This window comes from Manis javanica, chromosome 4 (assembly GCF_040802235.1).
Source record: "Manis javanica isolate MJ-LG chromosome 4, MJ_LKY, whole genome shotgun sequence".
Classification (NCBI taxonomy): Eukaryota; Metazoa; Chordata; class Mammalia; order Pholidota; family Manidae; genus Manis; species Manis javanica.
The window spans coordinates 31,137,565-31,165,068 of NC_133159.1; the positions used below are offsets into that span (position 1 = coordinate 31,137,565).

Below are 27,504 nucleotides of genomic sequence, written 5' to 3' on the forward strand. Positions count from 1 at the left end.
TATGGGGTTAGCGAGGCCATTGCTGTAGAGTTGGGGAAGGGCGGGCATCCTGAGATGACTCGTGATGTCATCTAGCAGGTTTCGTTATTCTTCGTGAGAAGGCCTTAATAGCCCTGGAGGAGTAACAAATTGAACGCTGCTATTGGGCGAGAAGACGAGCGACCGGGGAAATGGATGGTGAGCTGGTGGAGGAGGATTGGTCAGTGAGGGTTCCCAGAGCAGCTCAGATTCCTCAGGACGACTCAGGAGACATGGGCCCATGCCAAGAAATTTTATCATCTGAAAGAGAAAATGGCTGCCCCCAAAGAGAGGTCGCAGCCTAGTTAGTATTTTAACTCATTCATTATTTTCTTAGGAAAAATTTCTGGGAGAGAAAAAAAAGTCACTGGTTTAAAGGTTAACAACTCGCTGTTAGATCACTAGAAATGTGTAGCAAACATATTTAAGTATCATATATTCATAATAGAACCACAAGTAGAGATGGATGCTTATAAAATATGGTCTTTGTGGCTTGCTAGAAACAGCATTTGCACACTAGGTGGCATTTTATGAAGCTGCACTGTGGGTGCTTCTGTTCTGATAGAGCTGGGTTCTACATTGTAGTCCTGGCTTTTCATATATTTCCATTATTTTCTCTAATTCTAATTTCATAGATCTCTGTGCAAGAACTGCAGAAAATGATCAGCTTCCAGGTAAGGCATCCACTTATTCAATCATTGAAATCTCAAAAACCCATATAAAAAGAAAATGTACTGTCGGGGAAAATGCAGATTGAATAAATCCAGCCCAAAAAGAAATTTTGAAAATTGTTAAGTTAGTATCTAGGTCATAGAGTCTGCACATAGTTGGAATAAGTTTTGAAAGGAAAGGAGTGACACACAGCAGCAATTCACTGGAGAATTCCGCTTTATTAGGGAAAGGTGCTGGGTTATATAGGAAGGGGCATGAATTGATTGAGGTGTCACTTCTACGGGGCTGGTGGCTGTTGGCTAGGTGCTGGGATTGGGAGGGGGAGCGAGAGGTGATTGGGCTTCAGGTGGCGCCGGCGGGAACCGAGGACCCCGAAGAGAAGCTGGAAGTTTGCCATCTTACTGGTGGGGGCCCTTCATTCCCCCCTTTCTCCTCTGTGGGGTTGTGGACGTTGCTTTCTCTCTGGCTGCTTCCTGCTGAACTGGGGCGGAGAAGGGAGTGAGGGCTTGAGGATTGGGAGGAAAGTGTTGATAAGACTCCCCACAGTAAGGATGAGTAGATGTGGACTTCTTCAGGTTTGGAAATCAATGAAGGTTCCCTGTAACCATAGGTCAAGGACCTGTTGATTCCAATGGTGCCAAGAGGATATGGGTGTCAGGAGCCAGGCGTCTGTGGCCATTGTTTCCAGGAACAGTTTCCAGTGGAGAGAGGGGTCCATCTCAGCGTGTGGTGAGGTCACGTGAGGGTGAGGGATCTTCTGTGGCCAGAAGCTGGTAGTTCCTGAGTAAAAGCTGGTTGAAAGCTTGATTAGAGATTTTTCCGACTTGGAATTTGATGAACTTTATTATACAGGCTAAGAAGAGACAGGCGAGAAGAATGATTATTATGGGGCCTGCAATAGGCCAGAGCTAGGTGAGGAGGGGGTTTGTTAGTATTGAAGAGAATGGGTTGGAATTGGAAGCAGAGTGGAGGCTGGAGGCAAGGTCGGTGAGTTTGGTAATGTCAGTTTCTACAATGCCAGATTCATTGATGTAATAGCAGCACTCTTCTCAGAGGAAGACGCAGGTGCCGCCCTTCTCGGCTGTAAGCAGATCTAGGGCCTGCCGGTTTTGAAGGGTGACCTTAGCTAGTGAAGTGACCTGTCTTTGGAGAGAGGCTAGGGAATTGGCAGTGGATGTCAGGGCTCCCTCAAGTTTGGCGTTGAGATCTCTAACTGCCCATAGAGAGTGACCCAAGGTTTCTCCCAAAAACCCTGCCCCAATGGCTGAGGTGATCAAAGAGATACCGACCATGATGGGAAGGAAAGCAGCTCTTTTTGTGCGCGAGGGCAAGGGAGGTTGGAGCTCAAGAAATTCTGCCATGCTGTAAAGTGTAAGCTGTGGGATTAGGGTGATGAGAATGCAGGGTGTATCGGAGTTGAGAGGCAGTGAGTTGAAAAGACTGCCATTACACCAAAAGAAGTGTCCCAGTTGCGTAAAAGTCTTAGAGCCGGAGGTAGGGGTGTAGATAGAGAGGCAGTGAAGTGCACTAGAGGGGGGTGGAGTTGGGCCTACACAGTGGTGGATGGTGAGATTATCTGCGTATTCTGGTTCCCTTAGGGGTATGTCTGCCAGGGGGCAGAGGGGTTGTCTTTCTGCATGGAAGGAGTAGTTGGAAATATTAAGGGGCATGGCGGCCAGCAGTGGGCGCTGTAGTGATGCACACAAGAAACAATTGGCGGTGTTAAGGGTGTGGTTGAGAAAGATGGTGGTGTCTTGAATGAGCTGTAATGAAGAGTAGGAGAAATGGGAAGAGGGGCGGGGATAAGAAGATGAAGAGGCGCCGTCAAAAGTTTGGATAATGACTTTTTCGGAATGATATCTGATGCAACTTGAGAGATCTGGGAATGAGAGGGAACATACTTTTGAGAGATATGAAGGGTACCGTGGGGGGTCGAGGACCCCCCGTAGTAAACTGAGGCTGTGACTCTGGCGGCCCATCGAGAATCTCAGGGATCTGGGATTGATAAGGAGAATGAGCCATTGGGATATTTCATGAAATGGTTGGAGGAGTAATACTGTGGGTACTGGAAGTTACCCATGTAGTGAATGGCACAAGACCAGTAGGGACATCTGTAGGTGTCTGGCTATCGCCTGCAATAGGCTTGTTTTTGGTCATAGAGGAAGCAGAGGTAGGGAGAATAAGGGTAGCTGCTAGTGAACACTTCGGTGGAGGGAGGAAAGTGGAGGTATAAAGGCTCAGAGCAGCTTTTCAGAGGGCAGTCTGGTGTGGCAATGAGGGCAGTAACTTTTGTTTGATGCTGTGTGTAAGTCTGTCTGAATCGCCATACAAAGGAGGCTGGGGTGGTGGGGAAGACAATAGGAATGAGGAAAAAAAAGCGAGAGAGCAGTAAAGGAGGAAGAAGTCATGATTTGGGTATGGATGGCAAAGGGGGTGAACGGGATTTTGGAGGAAAGAGGACAGTAAGGTCAGGAGTCTGGAGGGAGGGAGAGTCTGTAAACTTTTGTAGGTTAAGAGATCTTTTAGGTGATGTGGGGACAGAATGGTAAGGGGCGCCCTGAATGTCAGTTTATGAGCTTCTTTCTGCAAGAGCTGTCTAGTGGCTAATGCTCATAGGCAGGGGGCCCATCCCCGAACTGTGGGGTCTAATTGCTTGGAGAGATAAGCTACTGGGGCAAAGGATGGGCCATAATATTGGCTTAGGACTCTTAGAGCTTGACTGGACCTCTCATGAATGTATAATGAGAAGAGCTTCGACAAATCAGGGAGATGGAGAGCTGGGGCTTCTACAAGGGCTTGACGGAGCTTAATGAAGGAGTGTCGGGGTGAGGAGGATAATGGTTCTTTAGGGGGGCCCTTGCTGAGGTCGTATAGGGGTCTTGCCAACAGGGAGAAGTTAGGGATCCATGCTCTAAAATACCCAGCCAGGCCTAGAAAGGAAAGGATTTCTGTCTTGGTTTTGGGAACGGGCAAGTCAGAGAGGAGTCGTTTTCTGTCTAAGGTAATGGACTTTCTTTGTTGAGATAGAAGGAATCTGAGGTAAGTGACAGGAGGGGAAGAGATTTGAGCTTTGACAGGGGATACCCGGTAACCTCTGGAAGCTAGAAGGTTAAGTAGGGAGGCAGTGTCAAGTTGAAACTGTTCCCACGAGGGACTGCAGAGTAGAAGATTGTCCATGTATTGTAATAAGGTGGACTCAGAGTGATCATGATGAAACTGTTTGAGGTCCTGAGCTAGGACCTGTCTAAAAATATGGGGACTATTTCGGAAGCTTTGTGGCAAAACTGTCCAAGTGAGTTGTTCAGAATGTCTTGTGTATGGGTCTGTCCAGGTGAAGATGAAAAAATCTTGGGAGCAGGGGTCTAGAGGGATAGAAAAATGGGTCCTTGAGATCTAGGACTGAGAAGTGGGATGCTGAGGCAGGGATCTGCGATAAAAGGCTGTATGGATTTGGAACTAAGGGATGGATAGGGACAACGGCCATGTTGATGAGGCGAAGGTCTTGGACGAGGTGGAAAGATCCGTTGGTTTTTTTAACAGCTAATATGGGGGTATTAAACGGGGAGTGAGTGGGTCTGAGGTAATTTTTGTTTAAGAGATCTTGAACGATGGGTTGGAGGCCTATGAGGGCTGAAGTGGTTAGGGGTTATTGGGCCTGACAGATATACTGAGAGGGGTCTCTTAATTTGATAGAGGCAGGGGGACATAGGGCCACGGAGGGGCTTGTAATGTCCCAAACTTTGGGATCTACAGGGTGTATGAGGGCGGAACCGGACCTTTCATTGGGTAGAGGGGAGGTCGTCGGCTATGAGGGCCATCAGAAAGGGAGTACTGGGGGCTGTGGGAGTGGATATAGTTATGGAAACGTGGAGGAGGGAAAGGATGTCCTGTCCTAGTAAAGGGATGGGACACTGGGGCATAACCAGGAAGGAGTGGGAGAAAGGTATGGGATTGTCTAGGATTGTGCATAAAAGGGCGGGGGGGGTTAATGGGAAAATCTGTTTACCTCCTACCCTGACTATAGGAGTAATGGCTGGCGTGGTAGGGCCCCGGTATTCTCGCAAGACTGAGAAGGTGGCTCCTGTATCTAGGAGGAAGGAGATGGGGCGACCGTCTACTGTTAAAGTAACCCTGGGCTCCTGTTTGGTGATGGAAATGGTCTGGTGAGAAGCCCCCAGGCCCCGTCAATCTTCTTCTGCCAGCCCCACTACGGCAGGCTTAGGATGGGGGTTGTTCGTCCAGCCTCCCCTTCGGGTGGTTGGGCAATCAGACCCCCAGTGGCCCTTTTTGTGGCATCTGGGGCATGGGGTGGTAGGAGATCTGGGGGAGGGGCACGCCCTTGACCAATGTCCCTCTTTTCCGCACTTGAAACAAGCTCCTGTGGGGGGCTTGTTTGTAGATGGGCGCCCAGGTTGTGGTTTTATCAGCTGGGCCAACATCTGGAAATTGGCCTGATCAGCCTTTTGTTTACGGCATTCTTTCTCCTCCTCCCGGTTATGGAAGACTTTAAAGGCCACTGTTAGGATCTCAGTCTGTGGGGTAGCGGGGCCCTGTTCTAACTTTTTGAGTTTAACTTTAATGTCGGGGTAGCCTTGAGCTAGGAAGTATTTCATAAGGACATGTCTTCCTTCAGGTGTTTCTGGGTCCAGGCTGGTATACTGTAATAGGGCTTGAGTGAGTCTGTCTAAGAACTCAGAGGGGATTTCGTCTCTCTTTTGACTTATGTCTTGGAGCTTTTGAAAATTGACTACTTTATGAGCTGCCTTTTTCAGACCTGCTATTAAGCAGGAGGCAAAAATATCTTGAGAGCGGAGACCCATGGCGGTGTTATAATCCCAGTGTGGGTCTTGTTCGGGGACAGCAGTGGGACCAGGGAATAGGTGGGGTCAGTCCTGTGGGTTTCCGTAGCGTGCGTTTGGGCCAAGTCCCAAACTCATCTACGCTCTTCAGGGAGGAGAGTATTGGCCAGGAGCATGAAAATGTCATGATGTGTGAGGCTGTAAGACTGGAGGGTCCACTGAAACTCCCTGATGTATGTCGTGGAATCAGTGGAAAAGGAACCTAGGCGTTTCTCTAGTTGGGCTAAATCTCCTAAGGAGAAAGGGACATGAACACGCACGCTGCCTTCGGATCCTGCTACCTCCCAGAGTGGGGCGATAATTTTGGGAGGCCCTCAGAACCGAGTCTGAGGGGGACTGAAGGGTTCTGGCTCAGTCTGTGGGGGAGTGACGCGGTCTAGCCGTGCCTAGTCAAGCAGGTCCTGAAGTGTGGAAGGGGGGCAAAGAAAATAAAGAAAGATAGAATCGGACCCACGTGTCGCCAGCCAGCAGCCCAGCTGCTTCCCTCTGCTGCTCTAGTTGGGCTTGAACTCATGACTCTGAGGTTAAGAGTCCCATGCTCTTCTAACTGAGCTACAGCAGGGCTCCAGTCAATTGCTTATGGAATGCATAAACAGAATGTTCTTTGTTCTCCATTCCTGCCACATCGGCAAGTGGGGGAAGGGCATAGCTAGAAGCAGGGGCGGTGTTTCTACACATCTTCAAGGTCTCTCCCTATTTTCAGAGTGAGGAGTCTTGGCTCATCTTCAAGGACAAGATATGTTTTTGTGGACAGATAACTTCTAAGGACTACACCGGTTGTTCTCTAGCTTGTGCTTTCCCATGCTGGAGACATGGGGGAAGGTGCTTTCCCATTCTCCCTACAAACATGTGAAAAGACAAAGGCGGTCCCTAACAGGGGAGAAACAGGTGATGAGGGCAAAGACGGAGGAGGCCCCCGGGACCTAGTTAAAGGGGGGCTGAAAGGCTCAGGCTTAATCTGTGGGGGACGAAGGCAGAAGAGGTGAGATGGGGGAGGAGATGGTGGGGGAGGAAGGGAGAAGGGCTGTTGTAGGAGAAGAAGGGGAAGGGAGTGAACGGGAGGCTTCTGCAGGGGCAGTGGCTTGCAGGCTAGGAGAACTTGGGAGGGGGCGGGGGGAGGAGGAGGCGGAAAGCTTCGATATAGGGAATCTCCTTCCATTTTTTCAGGCACTGGCGGTAGTTAAAGAGATTGCGAGTGATGTTAGGATCAAGAGTTCCCCCTGCGGGCCATTGGTTGTTATTGTCTAGGGGGTATGTCGGCCAATCTTGGGAGCAGTATTTACAGAGAAGTTTTGGTTTTATATCAGGCATCAGGGAGAGGGTAGCCAGATGCTTAAGCAGGCATTCAAGAGGTGAACTTTCAGGGAGGGATGAGGAGGCTCCCATGGCTAAAGGACAGAGAAGGAGACAAACAGGGGAAGACGAACGGAGATCCTCGGATTGGAAGCAGACGGCAAGGAGACAAAGGGCATCCCTGATGATCCTTGGTGGTCTGCGGAAACTCATATACGAGTCGGAATTTCTTAGGAAGTGTGGGTCGTCACCCAGACTTCCCTAAGAAGGCAGAGTGCCGGAGTCACGAGGTACCTAGCGCTAGGAATTTTCGGCAGACAGAACAGATTTCAGCGGATGGAACAGAAGGAGGAGGGGGGAAAAAGGGAGCGTTCTCATCTGCAAAGGAGTCACCTTGTTTATGGCTGTTGGAGGAGGGGCCTGAGGGCCTGCCCGTAGCCTTGAAGGCCTGAGGCGGGGATTTATGGCTGTTGGAGGAGGAGCCTGAGGGTCCGCCGCAGCTGTGAAGGCCTGAGGCCGGGGAGAGTTTCCTCCTCGTCCCCGAGCATCAGGGTCTTGCCAGATGATCACGGTCAATGGCACTGTGATAGCTTGGGGAAGAGTGGCCCATCCCGGGGAAATTTTGCTTAAAAAGTTTCGGCACTGATGGAAGGTACAGTGAGTGCTTTTATGACTGTTGGAGGAGGGGCCTGAGGGTCCACCGCAGCCGTGAAGGCCTGAGGCAGGGATTTATGGCTGTTGGAGGAGGGGCCTGAGGCGGGGAGAGTTCCCTCCTCATCCCCAAGCGTCAGGGCCTTGCCGGACGATCACGGTCAATGGCACTGTGATAGCTCGGAGAAGAGTGGTCCACTCCGGGGGGAAAACTTACCTAAAGGCCAGAGAGGAGTGGTGAGTGTGATGAGCCAGCACAGGAAAAAGAGGACGAGGGCAAGCTGCTGCTGGTGTCGGGGGGAAGATGGGGCCCAGTTGGGGTGTCCCGTCTCCCGGGTTTCGGCACCAATGAAAGGAAAGGAGCAATATACAGCAGCAATTCACTGGAGAATTCCTCTTTATTAGGGAAAGGTGCTGGGTTATATAGGAAGGGGCATGAATTGATTGAGGTGTCACTTCTACGGGGCTGTTGGCTGTTGGCTAGGTGCTGGGATTGGGAGGGGGGGCGAGAGGTGATTGGGCTTCAGGTGGCGCCGGTGGGAACCGAGGACCCCCCCCACCCCAAGAGAAGCCGGAAGTTTGCCATCTTACTGGTGGGGGCCCTTCAAATTTGAGCTGCATATGTGTACACACTTTCTGGCAGTTATAGAAATTGGATAGCAAGCCAGTTAAAGTATTGATACTGTCTGTGAGAGAAAGCAAAACAATTCCCCAGATGAGTAAAGTTTTCCTGACAAAATTCTCTGAAGATAATATAATGGATTTTCATAGAGATAATGTTAAAAATAATATTCATAGTAACAATCCTGTGATAAATATAAAATCAGATTTCTTATGACTTTCTTACAGTGTTCCCTAGAGTAAAGAGAACATAGTGCTAAGCAGCAATTCATAAGTCCAGGTACGGAGCTTTTTTAAAGTTAATCTGGATCCATAAGTAAACCCTGTACATTTTCCAGAATCCCCAGGTGTTCTTGAGCATTTCTCTTCCAGGTGAATTTTAAAATTACTTTGTTAGGGTCCATAAAGGAGTGTGTTAGGTGTTTTTATTTTGATTACACTACACTTTTATATTAATTTTGGAGAGAATTCCAGTTCTAACTTTCCAATGAGGCTTCCACGTATTCAGTTTTTCTAACAGGTCCTTCATTATAGTTGTATAGGCCTATTATTGTAATTTTTGTACATTTGTAGTGTTTATCCTTACATATGGTTTAAGTTGCTATTGAGAATGGGATGGATCTTTTTAAATTGTACTTTCTAATTGTCCATTCTGGTATATAGGAAAGTATGGTATAGGAAAATATGGATTTATCTATTTGACTTTATACCAGCTTACAGAACTCTTCTTAAAGTCCAAGGGTTTTTTAGTTGATTTCTTAGATTTTCTAGATAGACAATCATATACTCTTTAAATGGAGTTTTGCCCCATACTGCCCAATATGTATGTTGCCATTTTTTTTTCTTACCTTAACTGCAATGGACAGGATTCTAGTAACTATAATTTTGAATATATCCTCCAACCAAAATCTTCCTGGTTCCAATTTTAATGGGAAAGCTTCCAGTGTTTCACTGCTTCTTCTTGTATTCTGGTAGACGGTTGATTTTTATTTTGCTTTGTTTTTGTTTTTGATCAAGTTAAGTATTTTTTTTAATCAGTCATATATATATATATATATATATATATATATATATATATATATATGTATATTTGGTATCATTAATCTACAATTACATGACGAACATTATGTTTACTAGACTCCCCCCATTATCCCCTCCCCCACCAACCCCATTAGAGTCACTGTCCTCCATCAGCATAGTAAGATGCTGTAGAATCACTACTTATCTTCTCTGTGTTTCACAGCCCTTGCTGTGCCCCCCCCCACATTATACATGCTAATCATAATGCCCCCTTTCTTTTTCCCCCCCACCCATTTATCCCTCCCTTCCCACCCATCCTCCCCAGTCCCTTTCCCTTTGGTAACTGTTAGTCTATTCTTTCTGTGATTCTGCTGCTGTTTTGTTCCTTCAGTTTTTTCTTTGTTTTTATATTCCACATATGAGTGAAATCATTTGGTACTTGTCTCTCTCTGTCTGGCTTATTTCACTGGGCATAATACCCTCTAGCTACATCCATGTTGTTGCAAATGGTAGGATTTGTTTCTTATGGCTGAATAGTATTCCACTGTGTATATGTACCACATCTTCTTGTTGGACACTTAGGCTGCTTCCATATCTTGGCTATTGTAAATACTGCTGAGATAAACATAGGGTTGCATATGTCTTTTTGAATCTGAGAAGTTGTTTTCTTTGGGTAAATTCCTAGGAGTGGAATTCCCAGGTCAAATGGTATTTCTATTTTTAGTTTTTTGAGGAACCTCCATATTGCTTTCCACAATGGTTGAACTAGTTTACATTCCCACCAGCAGTGTAGGAGGGTTCCCCTTTCTGCACATCCTCACCAGCATTTGTTGTTCTAGTCTTTTCTATGTTGTCCATCCTGACTGGTGTGAGGTGATATCTCATTGTGGTTTTAATTTGCGTTTCTCTGATGACTAGCGATGTGGAGCATTTCTTCATGTGTCTGTTGGCCATCTGAATTTCTTGTTTGGAGAACTGTCTGTTCTACTCCTGTGCCCATTTTTTAATTGGATTATTTGCTTTTTGATCATTGAGGTGTGTGAGCTCTATATATATTTTGGATGTGAAGCTTTTATCGTATCTATCATTTATGAATATGTTCTCCCATACTGTAGGAAGCCATTTTTGTTCTATTGGTGGTGTCCTTTGCTGTACAGAAGCTTTTCAGCTTGATATAGTCCCACTTGTTCATTTTTGCTTTTGTTTCCCTTGCCCAGGGAGATATGTTCATGAAGAAGTCGCTCATGTTTTTGTCCAAGAGATTTTTGCCTATGTTTTTTTCTAAGAGTTTTATGGTTTCATGACTTATATTCAGTTCTTTGATCCATTTCGAATTTACTTTTGTGTATGGGGTTAGACAATGATCCAGTTTCATTCTCTTACATGTACCTGTCCAGTTTTGCCAACACCAGCTGTTGAAGAGGCCGTCATTTCCCCATTGTATGTCCATGGCTCCTTTATCATATATTAATTGACTGTATATGTTTGGGTTAATATCTGAACTCTCTGTTCCACTGGTCTGTGACTCTGTTCTTGTGCCACTACCAAATTGTCTTGATTACTGAAGCTTTGTAGTAGAGCTTGAAGTTGGGAAGCGAGATGCCCCCTGCTTTATTCTTCCTTCTCAGGATTGCTGTGGCTATTCGGAGTCTTTTGTGCTTCCATATGAATTTTAAAACTGTTTGTTCTTGTTCGTTGAAGAATGTTGTTGGTATTTTGATAGCCATTGTATTGAATCTGTAGATTGCTTTAGGCAGGATGGCCATTTTGACAATATTAATTCTTCCTAGCCAAGAGCATGGAATGAGTTTCTATTTGTTAGTGTCCTCTTTGATTTCTCTTAAGAGTGTCTTGTAGTTTTCAGGATATAGGTCTTTCACTTCCTTGGTTAGGTTTATTCCTACGTATTTTATTCTTTTTGATGCAATTGTGAATGGAATTGTTTTCCTGATATCTCTTTCTGTTAGTTCATCATTAGTGTATAGGAAAGCAACAGATTTCTGTGTATTAAGTTTGTATCCTGCAACTTTGCTGAATTCAGATATTAGTTCTAGTAGTTTTGGAATGAAGTCTTTAAGGTTTTTTATATACAATATCATGTCATCTGCAAATAGTGACAGTTTGACTTTTTCTTCACCAATCTGGATGCCTTGTATTTCTCTCTTTTGCCTGATTGCCGTGTCTAGGACCTCTAGTACTATGTTGAATAAAAGTGCAGAGAGTGGGCCTCCCTGTCTTGTTCCCAGTCTTAGAGAAAAAGCTTTCAGCTTCTTGCTGTTCAGTATGATGTTGGCTGTGGGTTTGTCATATATGGCCTTTATTATGTTGAGGTACTTGCCCTCTATACCCAATTTGTTGAGAGTTTTTCTCATGAATGGATGTTGATTTTTGTTGAATGCTTTTTCAGCATCTATGGAAATGATCATGTGGTGTCTGTCCTTTTTGTTGATGTGGTGGATGATGTTGATGGATTTTTGAATGTTGTACCATCCTTGCATCCCTAGGATGAATCCCCCTTGATCATGGTGTGATCCTCTTGATGTATTTTTGAATACGGTTTGCTAATATTCTGTTGAGTATTTTTTGCATCTATATTCATCAGGGATATTGGTCTGTAATTTTCTTCTTTGGTGGGGTCTTTGCCTGGTTTTGGTATTAGGGTGATGTTGGCTCCATAGAATGAGTTTGGGAGTATTCCCTCCTCTTCTATTTTTTGGAAAACTTTAAAGAGAATGGGTGTTATGTCTTCTCTGTATGTCTGATAAAATTCCAAGGTAAATCTATCTGGCCCAGGGATTTTGCTCTTGGGTAGTTTTTTGATTACCGCTTCAATTTCTTTGCTGGTAATTGGTCTGTTTAGATTTTGTGTTTCTTCCTTGGTCAGTGTTGGAAGGTTGTATTTTTCTAGGAAGTTGTCCATTTCTTCTAGGTTTTCCATCTTGATAGGTTTTCATAGTATTCTCTAATAATTCTTTGTAGTTCTGTGGGATACGTCGTGATTTTTCCTTTCTCGTTTCTGATTCTGTTGATGTGTGTTAATTCTCTTTTTCTCTTAATAAGTCTGGCTAGAAGCATATCTATTTTGTTTATTTTCTCAAAGAATCAGCTCTTGGTTTCATTTATTTTTTCTGTTGTTTTATTCTTCTCAATTTTATTTATTTCTTCTCTGATCTTTATTATGTCCCTCCTTCTCCTGACTTTAGGCCTCATTTGTTCTTCTTTTTCCAATTTCGATAATTGCGACTTTAGACTATTCATTTGGGATTGTTCTTCCTTCTTTAAATAGGCCTGGATTACTATATACTTTGCTCTTAAGACTGCCTTCGCTGCATCCCAGAGAAGTTGGGGCTTTGTGTTGTTGTTGTCATTTGTTTCCATATATTGCTTGATCTCTATTTTAATTTGGTCATTGATCCATTGATTATTTAGGAGCATGTTGTTAAGTCTCCATGTGTTTGTGAGCCTTTTTGCTTTCTTTCTTTGTACAATTTATTTCTAATTTTATACTTTTGTGGTCTGAAAAGTTGGTTGGTAGAATTTCAATCTTTTTGAATTTACTGAGGCTCTTTTTGTGGCCTAGTATGTGGTCTATTTTGGAAAGTGTTCCATGTGCACTTGAGAAGAATGTGTATCCTGTTGCTTTTGGATGTAGAGTTCTATAGATGTCTATTAGGTCCATCTGTTCTAGTGTGTTGTTCAGTGCCTCTGTGTCCTTACTTATTTTCTGTCTGGTGGATCTATCCTTTGGAGTGAGTGGTGTGTTGAAGTCTCCTAAAATGAATGCATTACATTCTATTTCCTCCTTTAATTCTGTTAGTATTTGTTTCACATGTGTTGGTGCTCCTGTATTGGGTACATTTATAATGGTTATATCCTCTTGTTGGACTGAGCCCTTTATCATTATGTAATGTCCTTCTTTATCTCTTGTTACTTTCTTTGTTTTGAAGTCTATTTTGTCTGATACAAGTACTGCAACACCTGCTTTTTTCTCCCTGTTGCTTGCCTGAAACTTTTAGTCTGTGCATGTCTTTGGGTTTGAGGTGAGTCTGTTGTAAGCAGCATATAGATGGGTCTTGGTTTTTTATCCATTCTATTACTCTGTGTCTTTTGATTGGTGCATTCAGTTCATTTACATTTAGGGTGATTATTGAAGGATATGTACTTACTGCCATTGCAGGCTTTAGATTTGTGTTTACCAAAGGTTCAAGGTTACCTCCTTTACTATCTTACTGTCTAACCTAACTCAGTTATTGAGCTATTATAAACACTGTCTGATGATTCTTTATTTCTCTCCATTCTTATTTCTCCTCCTCCATTCTTTATATTTTAGGTGTTTTATTCTGTGCTCTTTTGTGTTTCCTTTGACTGCTTTTATGGGTAGTTGATTTTATTTGTTGCCTTTAGTTAGTCTTTGGTTGGTCTGCTTTTTTTGCTGTGATTGTATTTTCTCTGGTGACATGTGTTTAGCCTTAGGAGTGCTCCCATCTAGAGCAGTCCCTCTAAAATACCCTGTAGAGGTGGTTTGTGGGAGCCAAATTCCCTCAAATTTTGCTTGTCTGGGAATTGTTTAATCCCTCTTTTGTATTTAAATGATAATCATGCTGGATACAGTATCCTTGGTTCAAGGCCCTTCTGTTTCATTGCGTTAAATATATCATGCCATTCTCATCTGGCCTGTAAGGTTTCTGTTGAGAAGTCTGATGATAACCTGATGGGTTTTCCTTTGTAGGTGACCTTTTTTCTCTGGCTGCCTTTAATACTCTGTCCTTGTCTTTGATCTTTGCCATTTTAATTATTATATGTCTTGGTGTTGTCTTCCTTGGGTCCCTTGTGTTCGGAGTCTGTGGGCCTCCAAAGTCTGAGAGACTATTTCCTCCCCCAATTTGGGGAAGTTTTCAGCAATTATTTCTTCAGAGATACTTTCTATCCCTTTTTCTTTCTCTTCTTCTTCTGGTACTCCTATAATGCAAATATTGTTGTTTTGAATTGGTCACACTGTTGTCTTAATATTCTTTCATTCCTGGAGATCCTTTTATCTCTCTCTGCCTCAGCTTCTCTGTATTCCTCTTCTCTGATTTCTATTCCATTAATGGCCTCTTGCACCTCATTCAGTCTGCTCTTAAGTCCTTCCAGAGATTGTTTTATTTCTGTATTCTCCCTCTCTACTTGCTCCTTTAGCTCTTGCATATTTCTCTGCAGGTTCATCAGCATGGTTATGACCTTTATTTTGAATTCTTTTTGGGAAGATTGGTTTAATCTATTTCCCCAGGCTCTGTCTCAGGGATTGTCTGGGTAATTCTGGACTGGACCAAATTCTTCTGCCTTTTCATGGCAATAGAGTTAGCTGTAGGCAGGTAGTGCATGTGTCAGCTGCGAGAACATATTTTCCTGTTTGCTGGTCCTCTTGCCCTTCTCTGCTGCCTGTGTCAGTTATCCACACTCCTGGAGCAGGCTCCAGATTAATCCCCTAAGCTTCCATAGGTGGCGTCACCGTCAGGGTAGCCCAGAGCCCTGTGGGGAGTGGCAGGCGCACTGGGTGCGGTCTTCTGCGAGAGCGACACCCCTTCACGCCTTGCCCCGGTTTCTTCTGCCTGTGCCCGGTGGTTGTGCGCTGGCAGCGGCCTTTGGGTCTGGCCCAGGTGGCTGTGCACTGAGAGGAGATTCTGGGCGGCTGCTGGGGGTGCAGCTCCCAGGTGTCTCCTCCACTGCTGTGGGCTCGCACGGCCGCTCAGCTGCCACCGCTGGCTTGCGCGGCTGCTACCAGGCTGCTCTGCCACAGCCGCTGCTGCGGGCTCCTGCAGCCACTCCTGGGCCACTCCGCTGACAGCTCATGCGTGGGCAGCTGCTCTCAGGCAACTGGGCCGCTGTGTCAGGGGCTGTGCCAGCTGGGGGAACGACTGGCAGGCTGCTTATCGCCGTGCGGGGCTTCAGAGTTGTGCTGCTGCCCACGGGATTAGGGCATCTGAAGTTCCCCGGGATTCCCAGCTACTGGGCTGAGTGTGCCGGGACGATTCCATCCAGCTGTGAGGTCCCTGTCCCTTTACGACTTTCAAAAAAGCACTTGCTGTTCTTTTGTCCCAGGGGAGCTGGTTTTGGGTTCCGCTTGCCGATTTTGCTTTTCCATTTCTCTAATATCCAGCGCACCATGCACTGTGTGTCTGTGCTCCTGGTGTGGATTACTAGAGCTGGTTGTTTAGCAGTCCTGGGCTTTTACTCCCTCCCCGCTCCGACTGCTTTCCTCCCACCAGGGAGCTGGGGTGGAGGGAGCGCTTGGGTCCCGCCGGGTTGCAGCTTGTATCTTACCCCCTTCATGAGATGCTGAGTTCTCGCAGATGTGGATGTAGCCTGGCTGTTGTACTATATCCACTGTTTGCTCTTTTAGAAATAGTTGTATTTGTTGTATAAAAATATATATGGTTTTGGGAGGAGGTTTCTGCTGCCCTACTCACACTGCCATCTCAGCTCCTCCTCCCAAGTTAAGAATTTTTAACTGATGAAGATTGTTTTCATAAATTGGGAACTTTTTTCTTATATCCTTTATTTTATACTGGTCAATAAAATATATTTTGTCTTCTTTAATAGAGCAGTTTAGAGAATTTCTAATATGTTTTCCAATATTGAACTATCTGCATTCCTGGGATAAACCGTATCTAGTCACTTAACTTTTTAAAACTTTTTAAAAACTAAAATAGGCTTGAAAGACTATAGCCTTTGTGGCAACTATTCAGTCCTGCTCTCGTAGCTGAAGTAAATGAATGGCTATAACTATGTTCCAGTAAAATTTTATTTATAAAATCAGAAATCTTGCCCATGGGTTGTAGTTTGATGACTCCTGCTCTATATGGTATTAACTCTCTCTTTGTGATTGACATGTAGCTACGTCTTTTTAATTTCAGTTTAGGTTAATTAAGCATGATTTTGGCTTTATGGTTGATAAGTTATATTTTATCATGTGAAAATATATCTCCTCCTATTTTATTATGTTTATATGAGTCTGGCATGTTAACCATATAGCCCTGCTAACATTTTACTTACATGTTTACTTAGTAGTGTCTAACAGTTGGTAAGAATCTCTGAGGAAAGTATAATATTTTATTCTTTTTTGTATCACTAGTACAATATCTGATATATCCTCACTAAATATTTTGAGTGAATGAAGAACATATAAACAATATTTCAAAATAATTTTATTGATATATAATTCACATACTACAAATTGACTATTTAAAGTATGTACAATTCAGTAGTTTTTAGTATATTCATAGAATTGTGAAACCATCACCATTGTCTAATTTAGAGTATTTTCATTATCCTCAAAAGAAACCCCGTAACTATTAGCAGTCACTCCCCATTCCTCCCTTTTCCCAGCCTAATTTGTTTTCTGTTTCTATGGATTTGCCTACTCTGAACATTGCATACACATCAAACTATATACAATGTATGATCTATTATAACTGGCCTCTTTCATCCAAGACAATATTTTCGAGGTTCATCCATGTTGTAGATTTCTTTATATTGCATTATATGGGTATACCTCATTGTGTTTATCCATCCATCAGTTGATGAATATCCCCATTGTTGCCATTTTTAGCTATTATGAATAATTCTTCTATGAAGTTTGTGTGATCATTTTTGTGTGGACATGTTTTCAGTTCTCTTGGGTATATACCTAGGAGGAATTGATGGGGTATAGGGTAATTCTGTTTAATATTTTGGGAACCTACTGAACTGTTCCCCATAGTTTACACCATTTTACAATCCACCAACAATGTATAAGAGTTCCAGTTTCTCCACATCCTTGTCAACACTTGTCATTGTCTGTCTTTGATTTTAGCAATGCTAGTGGGTATGATGAGGTGGTATCTCATTGTGGTTTGGATTTGCATTTTATTAATAACGAATGATAATGAACATCTTTTCATGTGCTTATGTACCATGTAAGTCTTTGGAGAAATGTTTCTTCAAATCCTTTGTCCATTTTTAAATTGCGTTGTGTTTTTATTGTTTTGTTGTAATAGTTTTTTATATTCTAGATACAAATCTCTTATCAGATACATGATTTGAAAACATTTCCTCCCATTCTGTAGACTGTCTTTTTACTCTCTTGATGTTTTGTGAAGCACAGAATTTTTAAATTTTGATGAATTACAACATACCTAGTTTTTCTTTTGACACTTAAACTTTTTCTGTCATAGATCTAAGAAACCATTGCCTAATCCAAGGTCACATAGATTTACTACTATATTTCCTTCTAAAAATGTTATCATTTTAACTTATATTTAGATTTCTCATTCATTTTCAGTTCATTTTTGTATAAGATGTGAGGTGTTAGGGAGGGAGTGAAGGTGAGTCCAACTTACTCTTTTGCATGTGGATATCCAGTTGTCTGAACATCATTTGTTAAAAAAAACTATTCTTTCCCCCATTGAATTGTCCTGGTGCTAGTTGAATATTTTATTAAAAGATTTTTGTTTCTGTCACAAAGAATATTTTTGAATTAAATGTAGAGTTGTTAGTATAAATAATGTTCTGAATACTCAACAATGAATATGATATGACCATAAGAGACTGCCATGATTCTCTTGCAACTCCCCAAATTATGCACATTTCAGTTAAAGATTTGTGTGCTCCTGCAGGGATCAGTGACATTCCAGGATGTGGCTGTGGACTTCACCCCAGAGGAGTGGCAGCTGCTTGACTGTGATCAGAGAACCTTGTACTGGGATGTGATGTTGGACAACGTTAGAAACCTCATCTCAGTGGGTAAGGACTGGGAGTGGTAACTTTTCAGGCTAGCTGAGCATGTGCTGGTAGTGAGTGCCCTTCCTTTGAGACTTGTGAAAGCTGTGAACATTCTGAAAGCATTAATAAGTTTGGCCCTGAATATTCGTGGTCAAAGATCCCTAATCCCCTTTGGAAATCAGATAGTGTGTTTATGGTTCTACCTCCCAGATGGAGGAGAAGGGTCATCCTTCTGTTTCTAAAGCCAATTTGTCATCCCTTCCAGGCCCTGAGACTCAAGGAGACAGACCTGAATTGTGAGGTAGATGTATGTCCCTAGTTCTGTGTTGTTTCCCATGAACAGGGGACCCAGCTACTGAAGCAAAAGTGGTCTTCAAGGTGGAGCAAGGACAAGAACCATGGATGGTGGAGGGAGTGAACCCACGTTGGTGCCATCCAGGTGAGTGAGAGAAAACCAGGTCAGCGGGAGTCTTTGGAACTGAGATTCCCATTGACCATTGAGGGACAGGCACCTTTGAAATACTTTTCAGGAAGCACCTCTTAAGAGCCACACACACACCTTTGGAAGTGCCTGGGTCCACTCGATACAACATCATCAGCTCCCCAAGTGATGCCTTCACTCTGCCCAGTAGCTGCTCTTTCTCTTTGCTCAGCTCTTGTGTGAAGGGATGTCTCTCTCCTCTCTACTCTCGTGCCTTGTGCTGCCTGTTTCATCTGGGACCTCACTGTTCTCTTAATTCCTGAAATCCTCATTCTTCTTCCCTCCTCACCAAGATCACAGATGTTTTCATACATCTAGTTTTTATGATGTAGTCAAATTGTGTGAAGTCTTCACCAATCACTGTCTAACTTAATTATTTTGTGGTATACAACTTCATTTATAAAATAGGGATAATAATTCCCAAATATGTTGGGAGGAGTTAGGTTCGGTATCTCAGGGAAGCTGGACATAGGAAACCAAAATCAAGCAAGCAAGCAATCAAGCAGATTTATTATGCTTTTGGAGCAGGCCCTTAACTAATGTCTAACAGGCCTCCGAGTGTTCATGGAGGGCTTCTTTTTATATGTGATTTGCGAGAGATTTTAGGTGGGGTGATCCATGGTAACAAGCACTGACTGACAGCTCAGTAGTTATGTCTTCTTGTGCTTGGAGACACCTGTGGTTGTCCACCCCCTCCCCCTGCTAATGTCCTACGAGTTGGAGATGCCTGTAGTCGTTAGGTTTCATGTAAAGATTATATATACATGCAAAACCCTTCAAATAACTAATAGAAAGTCAGTGTTCAGTATGTTAATTGTTTTTATTGAAACTTTTAGTAACATTATATTCTTTCTAACCATTTTCCTTTTAAAAAAGCTCACTCCGTTTCTTGCAACATATACCCTGTCAGTGTGTCCCATCCACTTTGCTCATCTTTAATTTCACTGCTGACTTGGGATATCTACCTTCCAGTGCATATTCTGCTTTACTTGGTGATATTGACATCTTTTGGAAACTTCTTCAACTTTGTGTTGGTTCCTTGCTAATCACCCTCAACATTTTTTACTGCTTATTCTCCTTTTGCTTCTTGCCTTCTCTTCCATCTTCTGAACATCTCCTCACAGTAATTCCCTCAGAAACTTTTAAAGGCTAGTTATTTATTTTGTGCCATCTCTAGCATCTTTGACTCACAAGCTTTCTGTTCATGTAATTTTACTCTATCTGGCCTTATCCTGTTTTTTCATAGTAACAAATGTCAGTATTCAACTTTCACCTTAATCTTCACATCACAATAAAGACTAATGTCTTGACCTGCCACTTTGCAGTCTCAGAGTCACTGTGGTAAGCAATTTATTTGTTTGTTTTTTTCTCAAGAGTTTCTCCTTAAGTATATTGTGACTGATTACCTATGATTTCAACTATTAGTTTATCTAAGACTGATTGAGGATAAAATTTTCCCTTTTCATAGAGCCCATAAAAGAAGTTTCAAATAATTAAGACACCAACTAAGTGTATTTTAAATCATCAGTAACCCCACCTTCTAATGATATAAACCAAATGAATTTTAACCCCTGATATGGTGTCTAGGCTGTTTATGTTCCTATATTGCCAATTCCATTCTATTTTCTGGTTTATCTTAGATGTTATTACAATATTAATCCAAATTTTTCACTTTTCCTGTCACTCTCATGACAAATAAATGCAAGTTATTCCTTTATAACCTATATTATGATTAAATGACTTTTAAGGCCCTCTTTAATGTGATCTCATTTTGTTTATGCAGAGTGGTCTTTTTCCCTATTCCATGGCAATTGGCATTTTTAGCATCCTTTACACAAAATTTTCCTCTCTGTATCAATCAATCCTTTTGATTCTGGTGTGCTATACCTAACTAAAACCAGCTTCCTATTAAGTCTAAATTCAGTTTTCTGTTCTTTCATGACTCCAGCCTAGATTAATCTCTATTTTCTTTGAACTCTTATCCCAAACTCTGTTATGGCTTTATCATAAAAACTTGACATACATGGTTATCCTTGAACAACACGGGGATTATGGTGCCAACCCTCCTGCACAGTTGAAAGTCTGTATATAACTTTTGACTCCCCCAGAATTTAACTATTAATAGCCTACTGTTCACTGGAACCCTCACTGATAATATAAATGTCAATTAACATATATTTTCTGTTACATGTATTGAGTACTATATTCTTACAATAAAATAAGCTAGAGAAAAGAAAATGTTTTTTAAATTGTTACAGATATCCAAAAAATTTTCCAACTTTTATTGAAAAAAATGTGCATATAAGTGTAGACCTGTGTTGTTCAAAAGTCAACTGTTCTGAGATTTTTTTCTTTAAGCCTTGTGACTTTTGAGGCATGTTTTCTCATAATGCCCTGAAGAGAGTCCTGTATCATTTATTCGTTTGCTGAGTATATAATAAGCATTTAATGAACATTTTATTAATTCACTGTTGTAAAGTCAGGCACTGTGGGGATGTCTTTTACTCTTTCATTCAATAAGACTTTTTAATGTTTTCTGAGAGCAATTCAAAGAAAGCAAAAAAAAATCCATTACCATTTTCCAGGTGTATAAATTGTACTCAGAAAGGCAAAGCATAGCCTTATAAAATATTTTAAAATTTGATGAGTGTGGAAGATTTGTTCAATGCCCAATAACATTGAAGTTTTGTTTAGTTAATTGTCAAAATTAATTGTTTAAGCAGCAACAGTACCTTAGAAGTTCGAGAAAATGAAGCTTAATGTTTGAAGTATACAAAGATTGGAGAAGTCATATTTTGAGCTCATGGAACAATGGCTCTATCCTAAAGAATATCCAAGTATTAGAGGATGAGGGGGTGAGGAAGGGTAAGTTATGGTGGGGAAGGAACATGAGCAAAAGACTGTAGTTACGTACAGTCTAGAATCCTTGCAACAGAAGGTGTTTGTAGAGAAATGCATGTTTAGATACCATGAGTGAATTCATTGTATTGTGTAGTTTTTTTCACTAGGCTGACTGCCCTGGATTTTCCAGTTGGTTTTTGTTGGTTGAGGTAACACAGGGTACTACTTCCCATTGGTTGAAGTAGAGAGGAAAGAAGAAACCAAACCCCCATACTAAGAACCAGTCTGTAAAGAAATTAGTACTAATGGCTTGAGTCTACTACTCAGTCAGCTCCACAGAGAAGGATAAGTCATGGGGCAAGAGGCTAAGGCTATTGTACTGACATTCCATATGGAAGGAAACTAGGAGTGGGGAATATAACCCTATCTCCTTAAGTTTTAAAAAAATGGGGCAGTGGATTTGGGATTTATAGGATTTTGAGGATGGGAATGAAAAATTGTGACTTCAGAAACAAAACAGCTTTCTGAGGACTACTTTGTTAGGTAAGGTTTATAGAGGATGCAAAAACAGTACTTGTCAAATACAGTTTTGACAAATGTCATATATAGAAACCCAACCATAATAAAAATGATAGCTCCAAGGCTAAGGATGACATACCTTTGAATGACCTGCTGGACATTTGTGTTCCTGGGCTTTTGTACAAGTACATGTAAGGATGAATCCCAGCTGTAGAGAGTTGGAACCCTGTCTACAGATGTGTCTCAGTGGTGTTTGGTTGGGATTAGTGGACTGGAGTCACAAGAATGTTCCTTAAGGGAACTGACATTGCACCAGGTGATTAAGAAGAAAAAAAGATGTGAATGAAGAAAATATAGAACTATCCTACTAGGGTAATCTAGGAATTAGGTAGTGAGGACTCTGATTCTGATCACCTCCAAACCTAGTTTCTCATCTGACATTTTCCCTTAAATTCCTTGTCTCTTGTTCCCCACATTACCCTATCCATTAATCAGATCTCCACAATGGACTCTTTTCTTTCTATGAGCTAACTGTGCACCTCTGTTGAATCTTTTCGACTTTGTTTGTACTCTATTCACTATATCTTTTGTCTAATTTACTGTCTTTCCACAGGTCATAAGTTAAGCCATCTGTTCTCATTGTCATTCACCTGCTCCCATTTCCTCTTTGTCAGTTTTCTTCTCAAAGCTCAGGAGCAAGGCAAGTAAAAGATCTGTTTCAGAATGAGAGACTAGATTTGAAATCATCTAAGTTTCTACAACTGTTGGAAAAAATTAACTAGGAATGTTTTATTATACTCCTTTTTAGGAGCTGACTGCCCATTTGTTGATGAATCAGAGAAGCACCAAGAAAGGAAAGACAATTTTTTAAATTCAGTTTTGTTTATGTTCAATAAAATTCAGACTATGGAGAGACTTCAAGGCTATGATACGAGCACAAGTCTTCGTCCTACAAGAAAAAAATCACATAAAGGGAAATCATATGGGAAGAGCTTGCAATCTATTTTAGACTTACTTAATTATAATAGATGTTATACTGGAGAAAACACTTATGAATGCAATGATTGTGGGAAAGCCTTCAAACAGAAGTTTCATTTCATTAGACATGAAAAAAATCATACAAGACAAAAACCCTTTGAGTGCAATGATTCTGAGAAAGCCTATAGCAGGAAGGCATACCTTGCAACTCTTCAGAAAATTCATAATGGAGAGAGACCATTTGTGTGCAGTGATTGTGGGAAAGCGTTTAAGCGTAAAGAACAACTGGTGGTCCACCAGAGACTTCACACTGGAGAGAAACCTTACGAATGCAGTCAGTGTGGGAAATCATTCACTTGGAATTCCTCCTTTACTCAACATGTGAAATCTCATACACTTGAGAACTCATTTGAATGTAAGGAATGTGGGAAAACCTTCAGGTATAGTTCATCCCTTTATAAACATTGTAGATTTCATACAGGAGAGAAACCCTATCGATGTATTGTTTGTGACAAAGCCTTTAGCAACACATCTGTGCTTGTTACACATCAAAGAATTCATACAGGAGAGAAACCATATGTATGTATTGCATGTGGCAAAGCCTTCATCAAGAAGTCTCATCTTTTAAGACATCAGATAACTCATACAGGAGAAAAGCCCTACGAATGTAACAAATGTGGAAAAGCTTTTTCTCAGAAGTCACATCTTACTGTACATCAGAAAATTCATATATAATATTCACTTTATGAAAAGCCTCAAATATTAGATAAATCCTATCAAGTAGAGAATTCATAGAAATCCACCAAGTTAAATGATTTGGAAGAGTAGATTCTCAAAAAAATAATGCCAATCATGTTCTGGAAGTAATAATAAAGTTTTTATAGAAAAGATCACAGAAAACATTGATTTATAAATAATAGAGCCTGGAGCTTGGAACATAAGCATAAATTAAAGAATCAGTAAAAAGTACCATCTGATTTATTTTTATAACATTGTACAATTATGCAAATATGAGTATAAAATGTTTATATTAAATTATATCCATTAAGGGGTTTCTGTAGTAAATATTTTTTCTTCCAGTTCTAACAACATGCAAGTGAAAAAGTGATTTAATACGTAGTGTGAATTTCAGTAATATTTTTATTCATTTGCTGGCACTTTTATTGGGTATATCAGTGTGACTGACTCTCAGTCTCCTCTTTAATTATAAAACTGTCATAAAGATGTTTTCCTATGTTTCTAAATATCAAAACAAGAAATAAAGAAAAATACCAAGAGGGGGAAAAGCAGTTGTATTCTATATTACCTTAAGTATTCAGTTGAAGAAAAGTAAATAAGTATGTAAGAATAAAAGATTTGCACTTCAAATATTCTTGTTCTTTTTCTTTGCTATATCTACATAAGATGTAAGCATAGCTCAAGTAATAATTTAACTGGGTTATTTGTATTTGATTTTAATAAATTAGGGTGTCATGATACTTTGCAACATTCAGGGAGTGAGCTTTTGGGTCTTTGTTTTCTTGTAGGAAATTGATTCAGGGTTAACTCCTAGGGGTGCCTGGATTTTTTTTTTTTTTATGTAACAGCATAAGCAGCATTAATCAAGTTGAAAAGAGCAAGTGTCTTAGCAACTTCACTTTGGAATATGACATTTTGTAATTTCCACATACTCAAAAGGATAAACCAACCATTATTTAAGCTGCTTTTAATTGCTATCCACAATATTCCTTGATAATGTTAAAAAAAACTCTATACTTTTTCTTGAGTGAGGACAAAGTTTGAACCTAAATTAAGTTTAAGCTCAGTTACAACTATTGCGTAGCTTTTCTTTCAATAGCCATGTTTTGAAGAATGATGTTGAGTGATTTTCATAAATGAATTATACTGCTTTTTTGAACAAGCACACTAGAACTTAATCTAAATCTTGTCTACCAACAAAGACTCTTCACTTGACCAAACTAGTCAGGCTCTTGAGCCTTCTAGGCCTTCTGTTCTATGCACTTGTAAAGTCTAGTTTTAGCAAGAACTGCCAGAGTCCAGCTCCAGCGAGTCCAGGAGTCCCTGAAGGACGGATGGTGTCGGTGACTAACCAAATGAATGAGGACACAGGCACTAGCAAAAGCTGAGCCTGGCCTTTAATGAAAAGTGGCAGTTTGTTTATATACTCTTTGATTACATAAAGTAAAGTACAGGCATTGATCATTTATTTGATACATAGCATGGTTACATGAGTTTGGAAAATGAGATTAAATCACGTGGCTTTGTTCCTAGTTATTGCAGTAAAAAAATCTTGCAAAGTTTAGGTAGGTGCCAGGCTCTTGGTTTCTTTACAGATGACTAAAGTTCACTATTGTTTTTATGTAGGGCCCTCATTCTTTCATAGCTATACTCCCATTCTTCATCTCCATTAGGAAAGACCGAGGCTTTCTCCAAAGGGACACGATGACCTTTTGGCAGGCAGGGTCAAATTTTATGGACTGTGCCTTGGACCAATTTTCAGTAAGGCTTACAATGGAGATTTTTCTGATCTGGAGTTAGGTAATGGCCTGTTCCCATTTGTTTTATAGTTTGCCAGGCTGTTCTTTGGCGGGCTAGCCAAAGAGTATCATTTGTTCTCTGTACCCACCTGTCACCATTAATCATCGAATATGCTGTTTGAAGGCCATGTAGGGGCAGGGGAAGGGACCTCGACCCAGGTAAATTTTCCATATCTTTTTCCCCATAAACGTGGGTCCAATATTCATGGGGTCTCACTTTCCCATCATCGGAGGGTAGTCACAAGGACAGTAGTGTTTTTTTCCAACTTCCTTTGGGGCTAGTACCAGAAATTTTCAAGGAGAGTTGGATATGGCCTCTTCCCTGAAGGGGAAGCTTGAATTGAAACCTAAATAATCAAATTTATTAGGAGGGACATTTTGAGCAGGAGGGATATCGGGGTTACTCCTCTGGGAAGGCCGCTGTGCCGTCCCTTCCATCCAACTGCCTGGACTGTGTCATCAGGCTGGCTGTTCAGACCGGCTCCCGACAAAGAACCCCACTAAGTCAGTTTAACCAGAACTCCCAACCCTAGATACCTGATGAGGTCCTTTACCCTCTACCATTCTTAAGGTGATGTTTGACCACACTGGCCTATCTTCAAGAATCCTGTTGGGTCCATTTAACTAGAACTCTTTACCACTGACAGTTCCTCTTAGTAATTTTCCATCACTGACACCCCCACCCCCCCACCCAACTCCCTGGCTATTAATTCCCATTGTGCACGCTGTATTTGAAGTTGAGCCCAATCTTTCTCCCCCACAAATTCCACTGCAGTGGTCCTATACCTATTGCAATGGTCCTGAATAGAATCTGCCTTGACATCTTTAACAAGTGTCATGGAATATCTTCTTTCCTTTTTATTTTTTACTTCAGGTAATGGAAAATTTTTAACACACACAAAAGTAGAATTGTATAATGAGTTACCATCAGTGTACCTGTCTCCTACTTTAACAGTCAGCAATTCAAGACCAATCTTATTTCTTCTATCCTCCTCCCCAGTCCTAAAGTATTTTTTGAGTGATTCCCAGACACCAGATCATTTCACTCATACTAATTCACCACCTATCTATAAAAAAGAATTCTTTGTAAAATAAATACATAACTACAATAGTATTTTTTCTAACACATTAAAATAATCTATAAATATTGGATTGGTATTTGAATTCCTCTTCTAATTTATTTTTAAACAAACATCTCTAAGGTTCAACAGTCAAAACTATATTTATTACATCCCATTATCCCCCATCCTATAGATAGTAATTTTCATTCATTTCTGGTTTATTTTAGGTTCTTTTTGCCAAAACAGACACACACATATGTATACATATGTTATTTTTTATTTTTGTCATACAAAAGGTAATATACTTCCCTGTATGGCCCCGGAAGATGACTGGTTAGCCAGAGACGGGTAAGATTCCTCAAGGGAGGAACAACCTAAGACAGGCACAGTCGCAGGGGGGCCATCAGGTGAGAAATTGGGGATCAACAGGTGAGGCTTAGAATCTTCCCCCCCCCTCCCCCCCCGTTCTGAGAGAAATCTGCTGCATCCGTGGATGTTTTATTGCCCTTGTCTAGCTTGGATTAACACATAGTCTACAGGCACACAACTGATCATCTACATTTGCTCTCTTACAACACTAAACTATGTTTTCTACCTTTATCTTGCATCTACCTACCACTTCAGCATTTTATTAAAAATAATAATAATAATAAAGAGAGAAATGTGGTATCCACATATAAATCAAGTATAAAAATCAAACGAATATTCATATTTGGACTGATTGTTTATAGTTCATAATGCATGATCAAAACCAAAAGTTTCTGTGATGAATGCCCTTGTACTGTTCACCATGTAACTTATTCACTATGTAAGAATTTGTTCTCCATGTAAGAACTTGTTCGTTATGCTTCAGAAGATTGGAGACTGACGAAAATTAGGCTCGGGGTGGATTAATGATTGTGTATTGAGCATTGACTCCCCTATACAGAATTTTATTGTTGTTAACAACCATTTGATCAATAAATAGGAGAGAGGCCCTCACAAAAAAAACAACAACAACAACAAAAAAAAGTACACACTTCCAATTGTAAAATAAATAAGTAACCGGGATGTAATGTATAGCATAAGGAATATAGTCAAAATATTGTAACAACTTGGTATGGTGATAGCTGGTACCTAGAATTATCATGTATATAAATGTTGAATCACTGTGTTGTACACCTGAAACTAATGTAATACTGTGTCAACTACCCTTCAATAAAAAATAATTA

General features: G+C 41.2%; 1 protein-coding gene across 2 annotated transcripts; it reads left to right on the forward strand.

Annotated features, from left to right (window-relative positions):
* ZNF684 (zinc finger protein 684) lies at window positions 1-27,504 on the forward strand. Of its 2 annotated transcripts, XM_073233700.1 has the most exons (6): window positions 1-177; window positions 654-692; window positions 17,771-17,897; window positions 18,220-18,315; window positions 22,331-22,417; window positions 22,526-27,504. In XM_073233700.1, the coding sequence occupies exons 1-6, from the start codon at window positions 175-177 to the stop codon at window positions 23,428-23,430; spliced, it is 1,257 nt and encodes a 418-aa protein (XP_073089801.1). In that variant the 5' UTR covers window positions 1-174; the 3' UTR covers window positions 23,431-27,504. The 2 variants fall into 2 exon arrangements, with proteins under 2 accessions (XP_073089801.1, XP_073089802.1); XM_073233701.1 differs by lacking the exon at window positions 22,331-22,417 and having other exon boundaries at window positions 19-177.

Excerpts from the sequence above, each read along its gene's own strand:
- ZNF684 (XM_073233700.1), top strand. Across the intron at positions 693-17,770 it reads AGAAAATGATCAGCTTCCAG|GGATCAGTGACATTCCAGGA; the intron begins GTAAGGCATCCA and ends GTGCTCCTGCAG. Across the intron at positions 17,898-18,219 it reads TAGAAACCTCATCTCAGTGG|GGGACCCAGCTACTGAAGCA; the intron begins GTAAGGACTGGG and ends TCCCATGAACAG.